Source organism: Xiphophorus maculatus, chromosome 17 (assembly GCF_002775205.1).
Source record: "Xiphophorus maculatus strain JP 163 A chromosome 17, X_maculatus-5.0-male, whole genome shotgun sequence".
Lineage (NCBI taxonomy): Eukaryota > Metazoa > Chordata > Actinopteri > Cyprinodontiformes > Poeciliidae > Xiphophorus > Xiphophorus maculatus.
Genome location: NC_036459.1, coordinates 5436086 through 5457297, shown reverse-complemented (window position 1 = coordinate 5457297; position 21212 = coordinate 5436086). Strand labels below are relative to the sequence as shown.

The following is a 21212-nucleotide window of genomic DNA, read 5'->3' as shown; positions in this document are numbered from 1 at the left end:
CAGATGAACCAAAAGCCAGAGCCTTTGCATCACCATCTTCACAGGATAGCTCAGTGTCTGAAATCAGTCATGTTGACCATTACAAGTCTATTTAAAGACAAGATTTAGCATCTGCATAACTTGCCATTGTACTCATTGCTATTAAATCCAATAATTGAGCCAAAACCATGTTGGTGAATTCACTTAAATAATCTTTAATTTCAAGTTGATATACTGTAAATACAGGTAGAGGAATGATTCAACTGAGGGAAAAGATGGTTTCACCTGTGTAGCCTCAAACATGTCCTCCATTTCTACACTTTTCTACATGGTATTGAGCAAACACAGTGATCGATAGGCCATCGAGATCCATTCGTCATTAGCTGATGAAGGTGTGCACTGGTATGACAAAGCCCTTTTGAAAGTTTCTTCCTTACACGTTCCATTTGCTACACTTTCAAAATGCTACATTGAAATTTGCACTCGAATCCAACCACTTAGTGTGTCTCGTGTTCATGTTTATTGCCCCGCCGTCAAATCTGTGCTCCGAAATTCCTGAAACACACAATATTCAAACTGAGGAACAAGAACGGGTTGGTTAAAAACAAAAGGGGAACATGGAACAGGCGGCTGCTCTGTCACGAGGCACTGAAACTTACTGTTTGTTTTGAGTCTTTTGAGGGTGTTACCTATTAAAAACCAAAAACATCACTTTTCTTAAACATGTCACTCATGCCTGTTAAGTTCAAGCCTTTTTGGAATCAGGGTTCAATCAATACATTGTCAAACCAATGCCATGCAGTACAAAAAAAAAAACTATTAAAAAAACAAGAAAATCCATCCTATTATATCTAAAAGTTGTCTCAAACAAACAAATGAGTACAATCATCATAAACCAGTGTATAATCCAAAACATTAGAACTCAATGTAATCTGCTAAAATTCATTACATAACTGTTGAAAGTGTGTTCCAAGCCAGTAAAAATATTAAACTAATCATTGGAGCTGTTCATTCATTTTGAAAGTGCTAATTCCTCTCATTGCATTATGAAACAACAATAAAAGCAATCAGTGGGATGGAAACAACGGGGCGGATGAGTTTGTTTAGAATGAACACTCATCAACTCTGCCTACTGGAACATAAGCCTACTTTTTTTTCTATTTTTGTTTTTTTCCCCTCCGCTGTCTTTTCACAAGGTGAAAGTCGGGGGAGGGGGACAGAAAGATGATGAGATAGAGACCTTCCCGCACAGGGTGTGTGATTATAAATCAACAAATCAGACAGATGGAGGTCAGATGGGAGCATTGTTGACTGAACATCCATTCCACGGTACCTGGTGGGGGCTTATATTTTAAGAGACGGACGAGCTTGGGCTCGGGCAGCTGCTGACCTACTTCAGCAAGAAGGACGCATGACGGCAATGGCAATTTGAAAGAGGCTGAAGGTAGCTTGCATGTCCTCCCCAACTCCACTCACATGTGGTATTTACAATCTAAGCTGAGGTGAAACAGAAAGAGATCAGATAGTGCATTCTTTTTGTCCCATTCTTAATATAAGCAGTAAAGACAACAGCACAAAGAGGAGGGTTAATGCCATCATTTGCAATAGAAGCTACATGTAGTTCTTGCCTCCCCCCTCCCTTATTCCTGGAAAATGTCAAGTCTGAAAGGTCATGACGGGAGAGAAAACAGTCACGAGAATCCGAGATGGAACCTTGGGGATGTGGGAATGTACAGCGCAGAGTTTCGCAGATGAGCAAGCGGTAATCCACCAAAGGGAACATGGATGGTGGTAGCACAAAGACAAATAAATGTAAACACAGATTTTAACATTTGTATCTGAAGCATCTTTGCGTGATTTCATTTAGGATTTCCTGAAAAGGGTACATTTGACAAAACTGCAGAGGATCACACAGTGTGTTGTACATATAGTATGTTACACGTGAAGAGATTTACATAATACCCCTTTAAAGTATGAACCTACTCCAGCAGATTCCTTCACACTCTGACAAATGGCCTTCAAGAAGATGAACCACCTTGGATTAATTGAATTTGGTTCACCAGTAGCCCATTTTCATGGTTGTCTTTCATTCCTATTAATCTTAAATGTTGAATGATTTATGACCATGGTTCTCAAACTGTGCTACAAGTACCACCGGTGCCTTTAGTGATATTCAAGGAAATTTGCAAAGTGATGTGATGTAGGCCATTAAAAATCCAACAGTAACCAACATAAGCAAGTTGAGTAGAGTTTTTTCCAGAAATGTCTCAAAATTGAGGTGCGGTGGAAAGAATTTTGTTAATTCCAAGTACACACTAAAAGAGTACCTATTACTGGTAGCTACTTACTAGTGTTCAAGTTTACTGTGTTCCAGCTCCATGTTCAAAAACCAGTCAGATTGTTAACCAATATTGTGAGAGACCAAGCTACTGGTCACTTGCAGTGTTAGTAAATGTTAATAACAGGGCTGTCGATGATGTAATCCGCACTTACAAAGAAATCTAATCAAATTAGCGCATTAGACAAGTGTAATAAAGTGGAATGACAAAGGAGATAAGAGTTGAAGGCATGCTGAAAACGAACAGAAAAGCATAGAAACCCAAGAAAAAGTTTAAATCTGTCAGCATTTAGAAAGCAATGCTGCCTCTTATCAGTTAAGGTTCATATAAACTGATATCATAACTGATGGCCTATGAAAAGGTTTTGCCATTACCAAGGTATTGCACAGGAATCATCACATAAGACCTTTTCAACTTTCTCGTTTCCAAATGGTATTGGTTACATTCATATTTCAGAACTTCTGAATTCAAAAACAAGTACCATTGGGTTCATAATCCGAATCAGTGGCAGTTTTTCCATATGGTTTGTCATTCTACTTTGTCACAAATTACAAATTTGTACATTTGTGCTGGTTTATTGACAATTGGATTACTTGGGTTGTTTTTCAAGATAATTCTATAATTTGTTTGATTGTCCCCAAATAGTACAGAATAAAAGATTTAATGAAAATAAAATCATAAAAAATAATCAAAATGTCTACTACTACTACTTTGAGGTTCAGTTGGTCAGAAATTAACATCTTTTCCAGCAGAAATTTGAACTTCACCTGACCTTTCAGCTCGAGTCTGAGAAATTAAAATAAATATGGGGCACAATTAAATTCTGCAACTTAACCTGCAGTGTAAATTAACAGTTTTCCAAATTACATAATCAAACTCAAAAACTCCCAAGTCCTGAAGTATTGTTGTTTTTATGTGTGTCAATGTGGAAAGCTTTATTATGGTGGTACTTGTTATAAAATGTTTGAGAACCACTGGTCTATGTTAAACAACCACTGAGTGTTCTTAGGTGATACAGACACAATACAACGGAAGGGTGTATAAAAAAAACACAGCTTTTCACAGAAAAACATTTTGCTTTTTAATCTAGCGGAGCTGAGAGGAAGAGGAGAAGGCCCTCCATCACATAAATAAGTCAGCAAAAGCGCAAATGGCTAGAAGAGGACCAAAAGCACTACTATCTTAAAGTATTTTTTCTGCTTTTTTTGTATTTATCTCTTTAAGCCCTAGCATTCAGTCAAGTGCAAAGAAGTCATTGTTTAGTGGAGGCATATGTATTTTTGGCACATGTTTTCCATTAAGCGTCAGTTATACACGCGTGTGTACATACAGCACAGTAAGTAGGCGTGGGGTCTGGGACAAAAGGAAGAAAACACAAAAAGAAGCAGGAGGTCCTCGGAGTGTTGAGCATCCATTCCTGGAAATTATCACAAAAAAGTTTCAGGGATTTATTTGTGGTAAGAAGTGAAGAAAGAATCCATCCCCGAACTAAATTCAGTATCTATAGTTTCTATTTTCCCCTTGCGAGAGTTAAAACTGACATAAAAGTTATAGAAATTTTTTAAAACTACATAATATTTCAAAATACATGAGCAATTGAGTAAAACTTTATATATGTATATATATACACACATATATATATGTGTATATATATATACGTATATACATATATATATATGTGGACTTTATTTATCCTAGTCTGATTTAAAACCTTTATTATTTTAATATTTTCTTTAAATATATGCATATAATTGGAGTTTTATTTTCCCATTATAGCTCTTTCATCTGTATGTATACAGTACCTGTACATTATGTACAGATGGATCTTAAATCGGTCTAAGGTTTTGTGAAATTATGTGTCAATATATTTACAACATACTCCGAGAGCCGCTAGGGGTCCGGTGTAGACTGAGGCGGGGGTCCGGGGGTATGTACTGGTGTGGATGGTTGTAAGGTGGAGGCGGGGGAGGCAGTGGGGGCTGGTGCCCGTCATTGCCGTATGAGCCGTCTGGCGAGCGGATGGGGCTGGACATTGCAGACTGGCTCAGCTGGTGGTACTGGTAGTGGTGGTGGTGGTGGTGGTGGGTGGGCGTCTGGCTGAGGAAGGCCTCCACACGTCCGTGGCCGCTGCTGTCAAGCATGATGACTTTGACGATCTGCTGGCACTGGATGAGCGCTTCGGGTCGCAGGTCGGCCACGCTCACGGCGGGTTGGTGCTGCAGCTGAATGGGGATGTGGTGGGCGGGGGTGCTCGCCGCGGAATGCAGCCGCGGGTGCTGAGGTGGAGGCACCGGCCCCTGTGTTAACCCCTGCTGGAAAAGCAGCTCCCCACGTCTGTTAAGAAGGGTCGCGCTCTCGGGGCTCTGAGCCGCACTGCTGCTGAGCTGGTACGTCTGAAGCCTGTTGTGAATTGACACCTAGTTTAGAAAACAGCCAAGAGAACAGCATCAAATGTTATAAAACTGGTTCCTCCTCTACCATCCGTCAAGCGTTGTTGTGTTTTTTCTTTTTTTTTGTGGGGGTGGCAGCACATTCACACACACACAATCACACAGGGCATGCGTAGGAACTTAGGTGTTGGGGATTAGTGAAGGTGTAAAAGCACTGTGACTCTCCTCACTCCACCCCCACAGGTGTTGGGAACAGGAGATCGGATGCTGGGAAGACCAGTGTGTGACTGGGGGGAAGGAGAGCAGTGAAGGAAAGAACGGTACTACGGGAGGGGCCCCGTGGTTCCAAAGGAGGACACTGGGGGGCCTCCTGTGTCTCCCTTCCAAACCACTGTGTGGCACTATGGTGACGGTGGACACAGGGTGCAGGGGGAGGGGGGCACTTCAGGGTCGAGGCAACCAGAACATAGACGGAAGTCATACGAAGAAGAAGAAGGAGAAGTGGAAGAAGAGGACAGGAGGTGAGCAGGCCCACAAGCACAGATGTCTACAGGAAACATTAATTTATAGTGTTACATTTCTCTCTAAAATCTAATCAAGTCTACTGAAACGAAAAGCTTGCCACGAGATGCTAGCCATGACTGTATAAGGGAGTTTTAAATTTTTTTATTTTTGGAACAAGCTGTCCTAGTTTCTAAGATAAATGTGCCTCGACAGCCAGTCGCTCCCCACCAGCCCCTGACATTTACTGTTGGGTGTATGGCAGATTAGTAAGAAGGTAGCTCAGACCAAGAAGGCTGACCTGAGGTGAAATATAGGACAACAAATCGCACTGGAGTCAACTCAGTACATAAACGTATCTAAAATTCCTCTACTGCTATTATTGAACAGCATAGAGGCATTGCACTTTTAGATTTAAATTGATTATAGTTCCTAGGTTAATAAAACACGTATCGAGATGGAAACAAATATGTCTAGCTGAGCATGTCATGTTCCAAAACAATGAATTTTAGTTCATTTTTGGAGGATTTACTAAGCTGAACAATGCAATTTAGGGCATAGCTCTAAAGCACAAGGAAAAGAATACATGGTTTTCAATGTTTTTTCAGAAATATGTCACATTTGTAGTCACTTCCTTCAATCTGATACCCCTAAATGGAACACCGTACAATTGGCTTTTCAACTGGAAACCGATCAAGACATAAACATGAAGCTATAGTCAGTGTGCCCCTCTAGATGTGGGGGAGACGTGAATATGTGGAGGAAAGAGCTGTCATTGGTTGAGTTTATAACTGAGTTTTTTGGCCTACGTCCATACAATTTTGAGGTGAAAAACGAACACTTCACAGAAAGAGCTGAATACAAGAAAAACCTAAAAGAAAACCTATTAAAACCTGCAGAAGAAGGTTCCCTTCAGATGGTCAGTAACCCAAAACATACAGCTGCAGCTGTAAAGCAAAGGATTAGATTAAAGCATATCCATGTGTCATAATGACCCAGTAAAATCCAGTCCTAAAGACAACTGAAAATCTGGAGTAAGACCTGATGACAGAAAAATAGGAGAAATTGATTTTCAAAGATGCTTTTCATTCAGCCATTTTTCAGAGAAAAATGGGCAAAAATGTCTCCATGTGTCAAAAGTTGTTCCAGAAAAATTAAACATTTTGTAAATTTAAAAAAATAATAATTAACTCTGAGGAGCTGAATACAAATGGAAACCATGGACTTTTATTTAAAAAATGGAAAACCTTGTATGTTTTTCCTTGCTCTTAATATGTGCAACTTTGTGTTTGACCAACATAAAATCTCAATGAGAGACTTTAGAATAGAATATAATAGAAGTCAACAGTAGCAATGCGGCCAAATGTAAAAAATGAAATCACACTTTTGTAAGGAGCAGGAACTAAAAAGATTGACGGCCTGAAAAATCATCAAAGGGCTGCGCGGGGGGAAAAAAACAGCAGAATGTCAAGATGGCCCTTGTATCGGGCTTTCGTACTCCCACCTTCCACTCCACAGCCACGTAAAGGACTCAAAAGGTCACCTGGTCCCTTGAGGACATGCACTTTTGGTACAGTAGTTGGTTTGCTCTTTCCCTTGCACAAAATGTTTCGCCTGAGATGTTCCTGGCAAAAGGGTAGGTGGGGGGCTGACTCTAGGTCAAGTAATAGTTAAATTTATCCATCTGTATATTCTCATGTTAATTAGGGTTTCATGGTAAATGCCTTACACTTCAGGGTACGTAAATCTAATTAAAACTGTTGGACAAAGAGAACGCATATTTGCTATGACTTTTATAACCCTTCCACATCACCATCTCAGATGAAGTTTTTTTTTATCAAGTATCGTAATGTTGAGTGACCTCACATGCCCGCTGCAATTTACCCAGTGACACTCACTCACTCACTCACTCACTCCTCAGTCGCACCTGCTTGACGCCTCTAGTCCTGAATACGTGATCGGTCCTGGTGCTTCCTCCTACCTCATCCTGCCCTAATGCTGAATCCACTGACTTACCTGCCGTTGGAAACTTTGACCCATCTCAACGCACTTACCTCAACTGCATTGTGTCCGCTTCTTTCATCTATCTCTGTGTTTCCTAGAAAAGGAGGGGAAACGGGCGAGTAAACAGCATGTAAACATGGCAAGATTCATGCTTTGTTTCCAGCATCTTAATTTTAAAGTTAAATATTTAGACAGAACTAAAGGGAACATTTTATGAATATTAAAGTGGAGAAATTTCCTCAGTGGGGGAGTAATATGGGTCGGTGTTAACGGGTCCAATTGGGATGTAGTTACAAATCAACCTCCCTCTACCTGCTCTGTGCCTACAGCACAATTTGCAACCTGATTGCAAATTGTGCTGTAGGCACAATTATTCTAGAATAATCAAGAATAATTGGTTATTCTTCATATAACCAATTCTTCCTGGTTATATGAAGAATATAAAAAAATAAATAAGTAGTAAGTTTCTCCAGCTCATTTATTGTCTTTGCAGCATTATTATTATTATTTTTTTTTTACAAAATAGCTCTGTCTTGATCCTGATGTGTTTGATATATATATTCATTATTATTGCTAAAGTGCAACCAAACCAGGTTTTTTTCCTTGTATTTAGCTTCTTCATTTATTCATGCATTTTATTCTTCATGCTTTTAGACTTTGCTCTTTGATTAGTTCCCACTCTTTTCCCCTTGGTTTGTAGTTTCTCAGTTCTTCTCCAGCATTTACCATTGATCTTCCCTCATCCTGCCAGTTTGCCTCCTTCCACAGCTGTTTTCCATCTCCTGATTCTTTTTTGGCTGCACTAATCCCTCAGCTGTTTTCCATTTGCCTCTGATTAGTCCTTCTGGACTGCTTTGTCATTTCCACCCCTGCCTCGGTATTTAAGCTCTTCATTTTCTCATGATTGTTCACTGGATCGTTCCAAAGTTGCTAGTTTCCATTCCAGTTTGAAATGTGTAGGAAATGTTAGCGCGATCAGATGTTTTCTTTATATTTTTGTATCACAACAGAATTTCACACAGCTTTTAGGATTAAACAGTAATAGAAAACATTCTCTTCTTAAACATGCAAGAGGACAATTTTTTGAGGAGCTCTCTATAAAAGCTGATACTAATCTGCAATCTAAAGATAACTCCATGATTCCATACGTATACAGCACAAACGTTAAGGACGTTGTTAGCATCCAGAAATATAATAAAGTCAACAAAAATGACAAATTCTGAAGTTCATAATAGATATTTCATCATTTCTGATGATAGTCACCTACTTGAAAATTTACCTTGCGTTTCTTGATGATGACTTGTATTTTTTTAAAGCAGTTCACTCTCTCTAACACACACCTGACAGCGAGCCCTGTTTGCTGCGCAGCTCTAGCTGTGTCCCATTGCTCTTAACTGAATGTGTCTTGGCTCCTTGCTGCTTTTCTAGCTCCCCTGCAAAGAAGAAAAACAGTCATCCTTGTGAGATAAATTTCAAAAAATGATGAAGCTGACTGGTGGTGTCAAAGAAGGAAAACATTAACCAGCTTACTCCTGTCTTTCAAAAGGCTGTTTGAAGTTGAGTTTATACTCAACTACCCTTACTCTCTTATTGCCTTTCCTTCCTTTCATAATTATTTTGATTATATTTAGTAACCAAGATTATGTACTCTAACTTCAACAAAGTTGAGACGTTGGCTTTTAAGGTAGGGGAATAAAATCCACTGAAGCTGTTCTGCAAAGGCCTCATAGTTTTAGTTAAAGAATCTAAGTTGTCAGAAAGCATTATAAAGATATATTTAAAAAACATACACACACATCGGACATGAGAATGTTGTATACATTTATACACATTCTCATCTTGAAATTGCACATAAATCATCAATCAATGCATAATCATGTTTTGGACTGGCCCAGTCAAAGTTAATGTGTGTATGTAGTTATGAGTAATGGAATGTTTGCCTGTGCAGGTTTCTTTTTTTTGTAAGAAGTATTAATTGCTTTTGTTTTTTTGTTTTGTTTTTCCCCCTAGTTTCTAGGGATAAATAACCCTTTTCTTAACTTCTACCTGTCTTCACATCTTGTTCATCTTTATTCCCTCGGCTGCAGGCCATCCCTCACTGTGAAAGGTACGGCGTTGCTTCAAATCCCAGCAGGGATGCTTTCTTTGATGCTCTCTGCCAGGACAGATTCTTGATGTGAAGGCTTTTCATACGTGTCAAAGTACAGACAAGGTAAACTGTGCTATTGTCTGGAGACTTTGAGAAGCATCTAACCCTGTCCAGCTTAGTTAACAGCCAAAGAGTTTTGTATAAATTGAATGATTTATTGATTTAGGCAATTTCTCTGATTTGCATGTTTTTTACAACAATATATGAGGACAGTTTTGCTCACTAAAAAATGTCTGCTTTGGTAAAATTTTAAGAAAATGTTGCAGGGTATGAAAAAATGATTAAGTAAATGACTATAAACCTGATCATTTTCAATTTAAGAAGCAACAACAAAGAAACTGTTGTGTGCATAAGGTAAAAAAAAAATATTCCTATTCATCCAGCACAAGTTGAACAAAGAGTGTTACTACTCAATTTTAATAGTGAACAACTATCTCTGTGATAACACACTCACACTCGATGCGTATCTGCTCCATCTCTGACACCTCTGCTATCGATTCCTTTAGGTCTTCAACAAACTTGAGCAGCTCCTCTGCACTTTGGGCACAGAAGTGGAGCACCTGCTTCTTGTCTGAGCCGTACGGGGAGAGGATTGTGATTCCATGAGGGTAGTCTGTGGAGTTCAAAAGAGATCGGTTCACTCTCAAAAGTTGGGGGGGAAAAAAGAGAAGCTAAGGTGTTGCTGCACACATAACCAATCGGTTTCAAGTAAAAACTGAAAAACTTCTTATTTGCCAAAGTTCAAAATGTTCCCTGGGTCTATGTTGATTCTGACTTAACATGCATTTTTATTCAAATCATTAAATCAGAGATAAATGTATGCTATATTTATCCCACTGCCATTAACAAGACATGGATTAAAAAAATAGCATATCTAAACCTTCCAAAACATTCAATAGCTTATCAAAACTGGCTGTATACTTGGAGGTCACTGCAAACATGCCCTTCCAAGTCCAGCAAATGGAAAGGAAATATATAGCATTTGTTGTTCATGTGCAACATTTATATGCTTAAACGAGTTTCACTGGTACATGTATCCTCATGTGTCTAGGCTAAATGAGTCTCAAGGTATTGCTTTAATGCAACAGGTGTCTGCATGTCATGGCCCCAAACCTAAATGGAGCTATTTGCTGGACGCCAAAGCAAATGCATTTGCAAAATTACATTTTCTACTCCACTCTCTCCCAGTTATTTTTAAGTAGCCAGGACATAATGGTCACTTACATTCATTTTCAAAAAGATGGAACTGCATGCCAAGTAGGCCCAAAGCTTTGCAGAAAGTATAGGCGGCAGAACTTTTCTTCTTTGGACAAAGCTTCAAAATCTGCAAGAAAAAAAAAAAAAACGGGGGATGAGCCGCTTAGAAACTATTTAAAACTATTTGTCATTTAAAACTAATTTAAAGGGCAGACAGCCCATATTAATGTTCACCCTAACCTTCGAAGTGTCTCTAGCTGAGCATCATTTGAATGACAAATACCTCTGTGGCGAACCTACATCATAATGTATTAGAGATGCTGCGAAGCTTTTTCACCGACCTTCCAAATAGAGAAAAATGAGGCAAATCTGTTTCACAATGATACTGTTTGGTATAATTTTCCAGGCAAATGGTATCAAACAGATACATCACGTTGGCTCTTTAACACCTCATGACATGTTCAGATGCTGGAACAGGAGACAAATTAAATATAAAGGCTGTCTTTTTTCCTCTTTGGGAAGATTTTTCAAGGTAATTCCTACGCTGCTTTCTGTTGCTAGAAAATGTTTCTCTGGGAAAAATACAACACTTGTAACTTTTAATTTCAGCTAAACAAAATTCAGATTTGATGTTAGCAGCTAACATGTTTCAGCAACTACTTTAAATAGTCTTTTTGACCTCCATTCCTGCATATCCCAGTTACTTTTATGCTTCAGTGGTACAAAGAGGGGAAGATGGCTGCGCTACTGCAGTGTTTCTTGCTGAACTGGTCGGTACTTGACGTAATTATTAGATACTTTGGATAAATGATCCTCATGTGTCTCCTAATGAGAACATTAATTATACCCAACATTAAAAAATATCACTCAATGCTTCACAAAACTTTAAATCGCTTGGAAATTTATGATCGGCTTCTGTAACAGCTCTGCAGAGGGCCAACCTTTTCTTCAGAGGGTGCGCCACATTTGCCACCATCTATTATTAGAAGAAGCAGCTCAAGAGTTCTGAGTTATAAAACAACATAACAGTTGAGAAGCTTTCAGAGGAGGTGGTGCATTGCAGCTGTCACAGCGAAAAGAGCAGCTTTAATGTTTTTACGGGGGGGAAGCATGAACAAGGTTTTGAGGACAGAAAGGAAAGCAACAAGACACTGTGAGTCACTAATGATTTTTATTTTATTGAGAATACTCTATACCACTACCTTACCCCCCATATCCAAAATGCCCCCTTCCAGATGTTCTCATTGCTCATTCATGCCTTAACTCTTTTTCCTAGTAGTGCAATAACAATCTTTGTAGTAGGAAGCACTAAAGAACAGACTTCTTGTTTGATGAAAGATTAAAATATTTTGTGCTGGTTCTAAACATTGTTTACTTGGATGTCAGTTGAAGTGGCAGAGACAAAACAAACCTAAAAAAAAAAAACACACACCCAATGTACAATTAGTAGCACCCCTGATGAAGGTGTGTTTTGCCAGCTATTTTTTTTAAAAGGCATCCTAGGATAAATAAATTTCTCTCCTGCCATCTGATGTCAACTTGAGGAATTGGGTAAATTTCACTGGCGTACTTCCAGGTGGGTCTGGCATTATACAAGTTTAGAGGGTTACAGTGATGGAGGACTCCTCTATAACAAACCTGTGATGCAGAATACACTAAATCTAAAAAGACTCTAAAAACTCCGGGGCAGTAATCTTACCACTATGAGATCATTGAAGAGGAAGACTTCCCTCTGGTGCGCCGCCTGTTTCTGTGCCTTGTTGACGTCTGTTACCTCAAAAAGTCGACTGCAGCACACTAATCTTCTGTGAGGGACGGAGAGAACCTGAAGACGTGAAACAGGTGTCTTGTCAAATGACTCAAGAGTGTTTTGGGTGATTCAACAAAACAGATTAAGAACCTATGCACCCTACACGATATGTAATCTCAGAAACGGAGCATGTGGGAAAAGACTGGTCTTATCTCTTGAAAAACGCCCAGAGATCTTAAGTAAAATTTAATTGCAGCAAAAACTAAAAATGAATGCTTTAACACAGAATGGCAAGGGAGCATACAGAGCATGCGGAATCAGACTATAAATTTGGTATGTTTTGCTGGGCCAACTAGATAATAACCAGAAAGTTTGTCCAGCTGCAGATTTAGCTGCAGAAAGTATCTGTTAAACTGTCAAGAGGGGAACCTTGGCATAACTTTTACTGATGATGAGGAGCAACAGCTAAAAGCGTGCAGGCTGATAATATCCTTCAGGCAAGACTGCAGTTTGGACATTTTAGGCTCATCTGGCCGCTGCACTTGCAGTGACCGCTTCCAGGGTTACTTCTGGCTGAATACAGAGATGCTTGACAAACTGTTAACCCGACAGGGAGAGCTCAAACCTCAAAATTACAAACCAAAACAATGCATTTCAACACTTCCTTGTAATTAAATGTCTATGTTTATAGTGCTAGACTCTTGCACAAAACAAATGAGATCAGGAAAAGCTTATAGACTGTAAAAATTTTTTTCTTAAATTGTTGCTATTCCTCTTTTGAGCTTTACGTGTCTCTCTAAGTTTAACCAGATTATGACTCATGGCTTAGATCCAAACACTGTTATATTTCACAAATGTTTTACAAGGCAGCTATGAAAGATATAAATTGGACAATGGAGGATGGTATAACTGTGCTAAAGAAGGGGAAAACTTTATCATAGTCTCCCTCTTTTTATGGAAGACTGCTCCCATTGGCGAGAACGTTCACTTCCTGTCAGGACAATCCATCATTGTTTGGGTATGACAGCACTCCTTCTATAATCTCATAGCTACTCATCTATCACTGAGAGACTGAAACGGCACAAGCTAAGAGGGCATGTGCAATTATTTAAAGTCAGTGTTTCTGTGTCACTTGGAAAGTTGGGAATTTCTTGACATTAAATCTTGAGACTAATTAAAGCAAGAATTTATATCTTCGTTCATCTTTTTGTGATTACATAAAATGGATGAAAAAGAGAAAATAATTTTTAAAAAAAAGGGGATGAAGTTGATGGTGTGCCATTAGTTTCACATATTTTTAACTAACGTGACATTTCAGGGGCTTAGTAATGGACTTACTAAATTGATCAGAACCACAGGACCATGAAACATCTCAAACCCAGATAGATGACACCACTATTGTTTTCTAATAGCTGGCTTCTTTTGCACTATTGGATATCTGACACTTAGTGTAATTTTTAAATAAAGATGCGGGATATCTGCTTTCCACCTAAAATTCAAACAAAATCCGAATTTGTTTTTTTGATACTCGGTGTAATCAGTAAAACCCAGAAACAATGATTTCCAGCGAAAATGGTAAAATCATTAAATTAAAAAGCAAAACGTTCTTGTCGTTGTATCTTCATCTGACTTCTTCTGTCTAAAAAAAAAACCCTCTGAAACTGTTCCTGTACTACTTCTGAGTCTTTTCTTCAGATTTCAAATGCTTTTCTCCTTAAGCTAACTGACTAAACCCAGACCTGCATAAAAACTGTCAGCTGTGCCAATTAGGAAAACGTAATTTTTCTTTTCTTAAAGCTGGTTATGTCTTATAATTGCATTATTGTAAATCTAAACCCATCATTTGCAATAAATAAAATGAAGTTGGGTTTGTTACAAAAATCTGAGTTCCGTAACATTTATTAATGTTGCCGAACTCCACAGGGAGCAGTTGTATCCCCCATATGGGTGCTGTTGCCACTGCTCGGCAACAGCACCCTTGTGTTAATTTCAACCATTTAAGAGGTCCAATGATAGCAACGGCTAATGACGTATCTAGATGAAGTAATGACTTGTGTTAATAAATGAGCTGTAGATGAGACATTTAATGAGTAATAAATGTGGTAAGTGATTGTGATAAGGGCATGAATAATGACTGGGTTGATTAGCACAGAAAACGTTCCAGCAAAACTCGATTTACTTCTCTGGCCAAAAGTTTGTCGGAAAATATTTAAACTTTGCATCCTTACCGTTTTCATCCCTACTATGGACTGCTCAACTTTGGAGACGTAGGTGACGTGGTCTTCGTTTGAGCGGAGCTCTCTCAGTTGTATTCTTTCGTAAATCCCCACCACCATGTCTTTGGGAATGTCTGCTCCATCGTCGACACCTAAGATCGCAATGGGCAAATGGATACAATTTATTTTAACAATAAATCAAATACAAGCTGCATTAATACAGTATTGAGTGAATCTTCTTCAATCCAACAGCATACTTTCTTTTTAAGAACTTTTTCTATCTCCTTAAATAATAGTTAAGGGTAATTTGTGAAGAGGTTAATTGGTAGGTAACACTTTGCTCTTAGAATATTTGATGTCCAGAACATACTGCAGCTCAAAAAAGTAGTTTGACAGAAGTGAAGCTGCATGTCATTAGGTTTAATGTGTGCCCTCAAAACACTCCCCGTTACATTAACACAACTGTGTTCCTCTGTGTGGTACGTTGGCTTTTCAATGGGGTAGGATTTGTCTAAAGAAAATGAAGCCGCCAGGCCACAACTGATGGCGATGCCAGTGAGTCACGAAGGGCCACTGCTGAGACTTCACAGCACATTACGGCGTTGTGGGTGAAAAGGAGATGGCCACAGGGAAATGTGTGCCAAGTGTCAAATTAATACAAAACAGTTTCGCTCCTACATTATCTATTTCTTGGCTTTTTTCCCCAGTCCTTCCTGCTTTGTCTCTGAACTCAGAGAAACTGAGCGTCACACGTGACTAAATCAACTGTTTAACTCTGTAGAAAACCCTTGAATATCAGAAGGAATAAGTGATGAAACCTTGGCACAAAACTTCATCCTTCTTTTTATTTGTCAAGAAGGTCACTAAAAGGTCATCTAAATAAAAATTTGTAAAGACTTTACCACTGCCACCCTAATTACCTCCTAACCATTTGAGTATAAAACACTTACTCTATTTACTGTGTTTTACAAATTGGGGATACCGCAAAGTGAGACTTTTTTGGACATCTGGACTAACAAAGATCAGCCTGAAAGACTTGTCAAATGTGGACTGCATTATGTTAAATGAAATAGACTTCTTGTAAGTACAGCTTGTGACCAGAGATAGTTTATTTCTGTTGGTAAAACATCAAGAAAATTGTCTGGCACCTAGACCAACACCAGACCTGACAATCTCTGCATGTTATGGTATATAGTCAAAAACATAATCTGTTATATTAATTTCAAAGTAACAGTTAGTGTCTGATAAGTAGTGGAAGCACTTTTTTAGGTTAAACTTTAAGGTTATGGGTAGGGTTAGTTAAACTCTTGGTTTCAAAATGCCAGATTTCAAAATTGCTTCTGCCACATAAAATGAAATAAAGAATAAATGGGTTACACTATTTGCAAGCATACAAAAGCATAGCTAAATCATATAATTGCACAGCTTCTTTGCAAAAACAACTTAGTCTGAAGAGAGTTGAGCTAACAATTGAAACAGGAAGGCGTCTAATGTGGGAAAAACACCGTGCTAAAAGAAGCGACAAGCATATGCTATGGAGGTCTGTTAAGCCCATCTCTATTAAAAGATTAAATTTGTAATATTATTATTTTCCTTATGCAAGAAGTTATTGAAATGCAAAAAGGGTGTGCACCAAACTACTAGATGCAGACATTTTTGCAAGATACAAACAGGATTCATTCTGTACAACTGTGACACATTAGATTAATTTCAGAAGATTATTATTGCAAACTTAGTTAATTTATTGCTAAATGAGTTAATAAAGTTACCACCGTTCATCATGACTGCTGATTTTAGAGGCTTAATCCCATTTCACCCCAGCCAGGTAGCTGAATGAGTTGTTCTTCTGTCAGTGTGCGAGAAGGACAAGTGGGGACAAAAGGTTGAGAGGCAGAATACAAAACAAAAAAAGACACCGGAGTAAACAGACAACATCGCATTGATAGGTTAGATAAGATGATGCATGGAGAGATGGAGGGTAAAATTTAAGCAGAAGATGAATAGAGAGGCCAAAAGAGAGTGGCATATTTTGATTTGCATAAGATGCTGGAATTGATTTTCCAAGCTAATTTGATTGTGAGGAACAGACGGGATGAATGTACTGAAGTTGTTCTGCATCGACCTCAGCAGTCCCTGATTGATTACGCGGAGGGAGAGCTAAACCACGAGGCTCGTGTCTCTTCCTCAACATGCACTGAATGAGGAGTTGTCTGCATACCGTAGCAAAGATTTACAGGTGTTCTTTGGTTTGTGTCACATTAAGTTAATTTGTGGAGCTTGTAGGGTGGGGGGGGGAGCATAACCCTTATATTTATCTCTCAAATTTATGCGGGCAGGCTCAACTGAATGCAAACTGAAAAAGGTTGGACATTTACTTCTGCTGATTTTTTTACTTTCAAATTTACTGCCTTCTTTCAGAGCAAGAGTCCACAGCAGGAAATATGATAGAACACAGAGAAATTTGTGGGGAATTAAACTGCTTTCTTGAATTACAGTAATTTTAAATAAAATTTAGGCATGCATATTTTCACTACTAATAAAGACATTTATTACATTTTGCTTTACTCTTTATCCTTGCTTATTTGCTGTGGCAGTATCACTACTCTAGCAATTAGCGTAAATTAAGGGCACAAGCTTATAAAAAGGCAGGATTTAATGAGTAATTGATTATACTTGCAGAACAATGTCAAACTGACATGGACAAAGGCATTGAGAAATCCTCCTGATCCACACATTGTTCTTGAATATGTCTAGAGAGTAACATCTACTGGTTAACACATTCTGAATGCAACTTGTAGTTTCTGGTATAGAAAACAGTACAGACATTTCTAGTTGTGTTTCTCTAGTTACACACCTTGCAATACTGGCTAATTTTCACTATAAAAACTTGTGACTCAAGTTTTAGCCTCCAACTTGAGTTGAATGCACATCACATACTTGACTTGAAAACATAGACTTTGGTATTAGACAATCTGTATAGCATGCAATCAGCAGTGGAAGCAAGCTGCTGTGTAAGCTACAGACTGCGGCTCTGACAGCTGCTGTGCATATATTACTGTGATAGGATGCACTTATTAGTCAGTGATGTTTATGAACCGTGGACTGATAATGTCTCTTAACAATCTGTTCGTGTTGGCTGTACACCTCCATAATTATGACCACATGGACATCTTTTCAACTGAACACAAAATAAACATAAGATACCTCTACCGTTCTGGCATTGCAGAGCCACTGCCTAATTGGAAGGACACCAAACCCCCCCCCCCCCAAAATAAAAGCTGTTCTTGCTCTGTTCACTCATAAGATTGACGTTTTCTGTCATTTACTACCTACTCTGCACCTGGCTCATTGTGATTTGTGTCATTCATGAATGTCATTGTTATTTTTAACTTGATAGCAAGCTCTTAAATGCAGATTTAGAACATTGTTTGCCAATATTTCTTTATTATTAAATATTCTGACTCAGAACGTGGAGGAGAAAAACCTCCAAATGATGGAGAGAATTTCCAAATTCATTCAGAAATTCAGCATTAACAAATTTTAAACTCTTTTGGTTATTTTTCTTAGAGCATAAATTCATCATATTCATCATATTTGTATTTCTACTTACATAAATATTGCACTATATCAAGTTTCAATGACTGCCTATGACATTTTTGCCTGGTGAATTCAATGTTAAAAGGGAACTGTTAAATGCATTTGTGCTAAGCGACAAGTCTGAATTCCTAACCTGCAGTACAGAAGAGTTGTTGGCAGAATAAGGTGGATGAAACACATTTTATGTAAATATTAGACACTTCAGACTTGAGTTCAACTTGCCTCTCAGACTAAAATTGAGGGGAAATTATGTGTCTCTGCAAGACTTATGAATACACAGTGGTCCAACACCAGTGTGTGACATGACTCCTGAAATCATCAACAACTCTGAAAATTTCACACAGGGACTCAATCAAATTGAATTCTGTGCCTTTTCATTCGTCCTCCATAATCTGAAATTCTGATTTCTAAACAAAATAGAGAATATACTTTCATCTAAAAACAGGACTTTGAATTACAATTTTCCATTAATATATGCTCAGAGAGAGAACACAGCAAATTGAGGGTTTATTTATTTTTTTCCCATTGACGGGGAGGCCTCCTACTGGTTGACAGATTTTGTTGAATTCTACAAAACAACATTCTCAAGGCGTCTTTCAATTGACACATGGTCAGTTCAAAATGTCCTTGTGTAGATTATTCTTTTTGAATCAAGTTTTGGCGGCCAAGAGATCAGAGGAAGCAAAAATATTTAAGAGTTTTATCTATGTTTTTTCCAGAGGCAGACTGTCTAGATTACTTATGTGATCAGTCTTTCTAAAAACCTCCCTATCTTCAGTTTTCCATATTCCCATTCTGTGACGAAGCTCATTTAAAAAGTCCTAAACCAGAAAATTAAACAGCAAGAAAAAAAAAGGCTTCCTTTTTTCAGAATTTGTTTCAGAACCTTCCCACAGCATGAAAAATCCAGCTCAAAAACACTTTATCTTCTGAGCTTAAACACATACACATCATCAATCACCTCCCCGCTTTAACCGATTATGTGGACTAATTGCTGTCATTTAACTCCCTCAGTGTGCTTTTCTTTATTTTTACAAGCAGCTTATGTGTAATGCCAGGCCCCTTACCTCGCAGATTACGTATGAAGTCCTCCAACAGCATCTTGCGGTCTGGCTTAATGTTGGGGCTGTACATGTCAGTGTTGAGGAGGATGATGGCAAAGGCCAGGATGAATATGGTGTCTGGGTTGTGAAACTGCTGCACCACGTCAGGGTTGCACATACAGTACCTCTGGCTGTGGGCAAAAAAAAGAAAAAGACATTTCCAGATAAGAAAAGGAAGAAAATAGAATTGCAAAAATACTTGCATACTCATATGAGAGCAGTTTTCTAGTACCGTCTATGGGCGGAAAAGTGCACAGAGATGAATAAATAAACACGAAGGACAAGAAAAGCAGTGAAGATGAAATGGTAGAAGAATATTTAAAACCAAAGCCTCCGTTCTCGGTATGCTACCAGAAAACTATTACACACGCTGAGCATTAGAGTGTCATACCGAAATAAGAGTTATGGCTTTAATTTTGCCTGTGGGCTCATCTTAAGCCGTCAGCTGCCCCTTAGCAGCAATGAATTTCACAGTAGGTGAGGTTGGGGCGGCTCTGCTTGAAACACTGCCTCTCTGCATGAACACTTTTATCCCCACTGGATCCAAGTGCTTGCATCAGCCACGGACTAAACAGAAAACCAAGCGCAAAAACAAAAACAAAATAAAATCATGCTCAGTGTTAAACATTGATGCCTGTTTTCTTATAAAGTATTCTTAAACATTTCCTCCTCCTGAAAACAATTCGTCTTCAATTTCTTGGTAGATGGATTAATAAGGGGTTTCTGTGATGCAAAGGGATTTACTTAATGAGGACTGTTTTCCAAAAAGTACAGCCTTAAAACGAGAGTTAGTCTGTATGATAAATAGGTTCCAGAAAAAAAAGAACATAAAACTCCTGGATATGTACTGATAAAAGGGAACCCAAGTCCTTGAGCCACAAAGCCTGGACTGCAAGAGACACCAGCCTCGGACTATAAATAGAATTTATATGGATGAATTGTTGGCCTTCTTTGGCTCTTTCTCCAACAACATGGAGAACTTTTGACTTTTATTTGACTTTTCACTGTGAAAATTAGTTTTTGGCTGATTGTATGAGTCTAGCTAATAGAGCTTTGCATGACTTTGATGTTTTCAACAAGGATTTTTTTTCATTATCTTCATGATTATGTCTACAGTATTTAAATTGTTTTCATTCTGCTGTCTTGCCTCATACTGTCTAATGATCTTTTCTTTTTTTTAACACCGTACTTAGGTTGTGCTCCTGTTTTGGTTCTTTTAGATTTGACACAATCAGTCACAAGATTCTCTTGTCAAAACTCAAACAAGTTGTAAGTCTTAAAAAACAGTTCTTCTATTGTTAAAATTATATTTCTCTTTGAGTCTTTTTTCTATGTCCATAGGTGACTACTACTCTTCTTCACCCTCAATGTGTTGTGGTGTACCTCAAAGGCCAATATTAGGTCTTACCCTTTTTCTTTATGCAGTTTAAACTGGCTTTGAGTTCAATCTTTAGAAAGTACAAAAATGTTCTTTGTATTCGCACTGATAACATCCACATTTAATTTGGATGCTTTTACTCCACCACAGCCACCATTTAACTGTCTGGTTGAAGGACAACACAAATCAGGGATGTATAAAACAAGTCAAATAATGCATCCCCATTGTTTCATAGTCATTTTTATGGAACAATTTAAAAAACGGATGGGTGCTGAAAGCATTAGTCAACATACATTAACTGCTGCAATTGCGTGTGTAATCAGGAGGGTAAAAACTTTAATGAGACTCAAACTACCAGAAGTACAAATAAACAGTTTATTACTGCAGCTGTTACTATGTTTTATACGCACATGTTAAAAAACAATTCTGTTCTTGGGGAATTGTGACTTCAGGGTGCCTTCTGGTTGATTGCTGAAACATGGAGCTTGGCTGTTTTTACATCAGACATGCAATGTTAATGGATATGAATATTATTTTTCTTGTTTTTTTAAAATGTTTTTTCTTTTTTTTATGACGCCCAACAGCTGTAAAAGTCTAACTCCAAACAGC

At 38.3% G+C, this 21212-nt stretch overlaps 1 protein-coding gene across 2 annotated transcripts in view; it reads right to left on the bottom strand.

Annotated features, from left to right (window-relative positions):
• Nucleotides 1–173: 173 nt before the first annotated feature.
• Nucleotides 174–21212, bottom strand: part of LOC102218983 (IQ motif and SEC7 domain-containing protein 3-like) — a 95772-nt gene continuing 74733 nt past the window's right edge. The window contains exons 7-14 of one of the 2 annotated variants that reach the window (XM_014471868.2): nucleotides 19190–19356; nucleotides 14538–14677; nucleotides 12259–12384; nucleotides 10587–10686; nucleotides 9817–9975; nucleotides 8554–8646; nucleotides 7264–7307; nucleotides 174–4735 (exon numbers count right to left, since the gene is read on the bottom strand). In XM_014471868.2, coding sequence (XP_014327354.1) covers nucleotides 4187–4735; nucleotides 7264–7307; nucleotides 8554–8646; nucleotides 9817–9975; nucleotides 10587–10686; nucleotides 12259–12384; nucleotides 14538–14677; nucleotides 19190–19356 — 1378 coding nt within the window. In that variant the 3' untranslated portion in view covers nucleotides 174–4186. The remainder of the gene's footprint in view (nucleotides 4736–7263; nucleotides 7308–8553; nucleotides 8647–9816; nucleotides 9976–10586; nucleotides 10687–12258; nucleotides 12385–14537; nucleotides 14678–19189; nucleotides 19357–21212) is intronic. The other variant, XM_023350229.1, reaches the window with a different exon arrangement.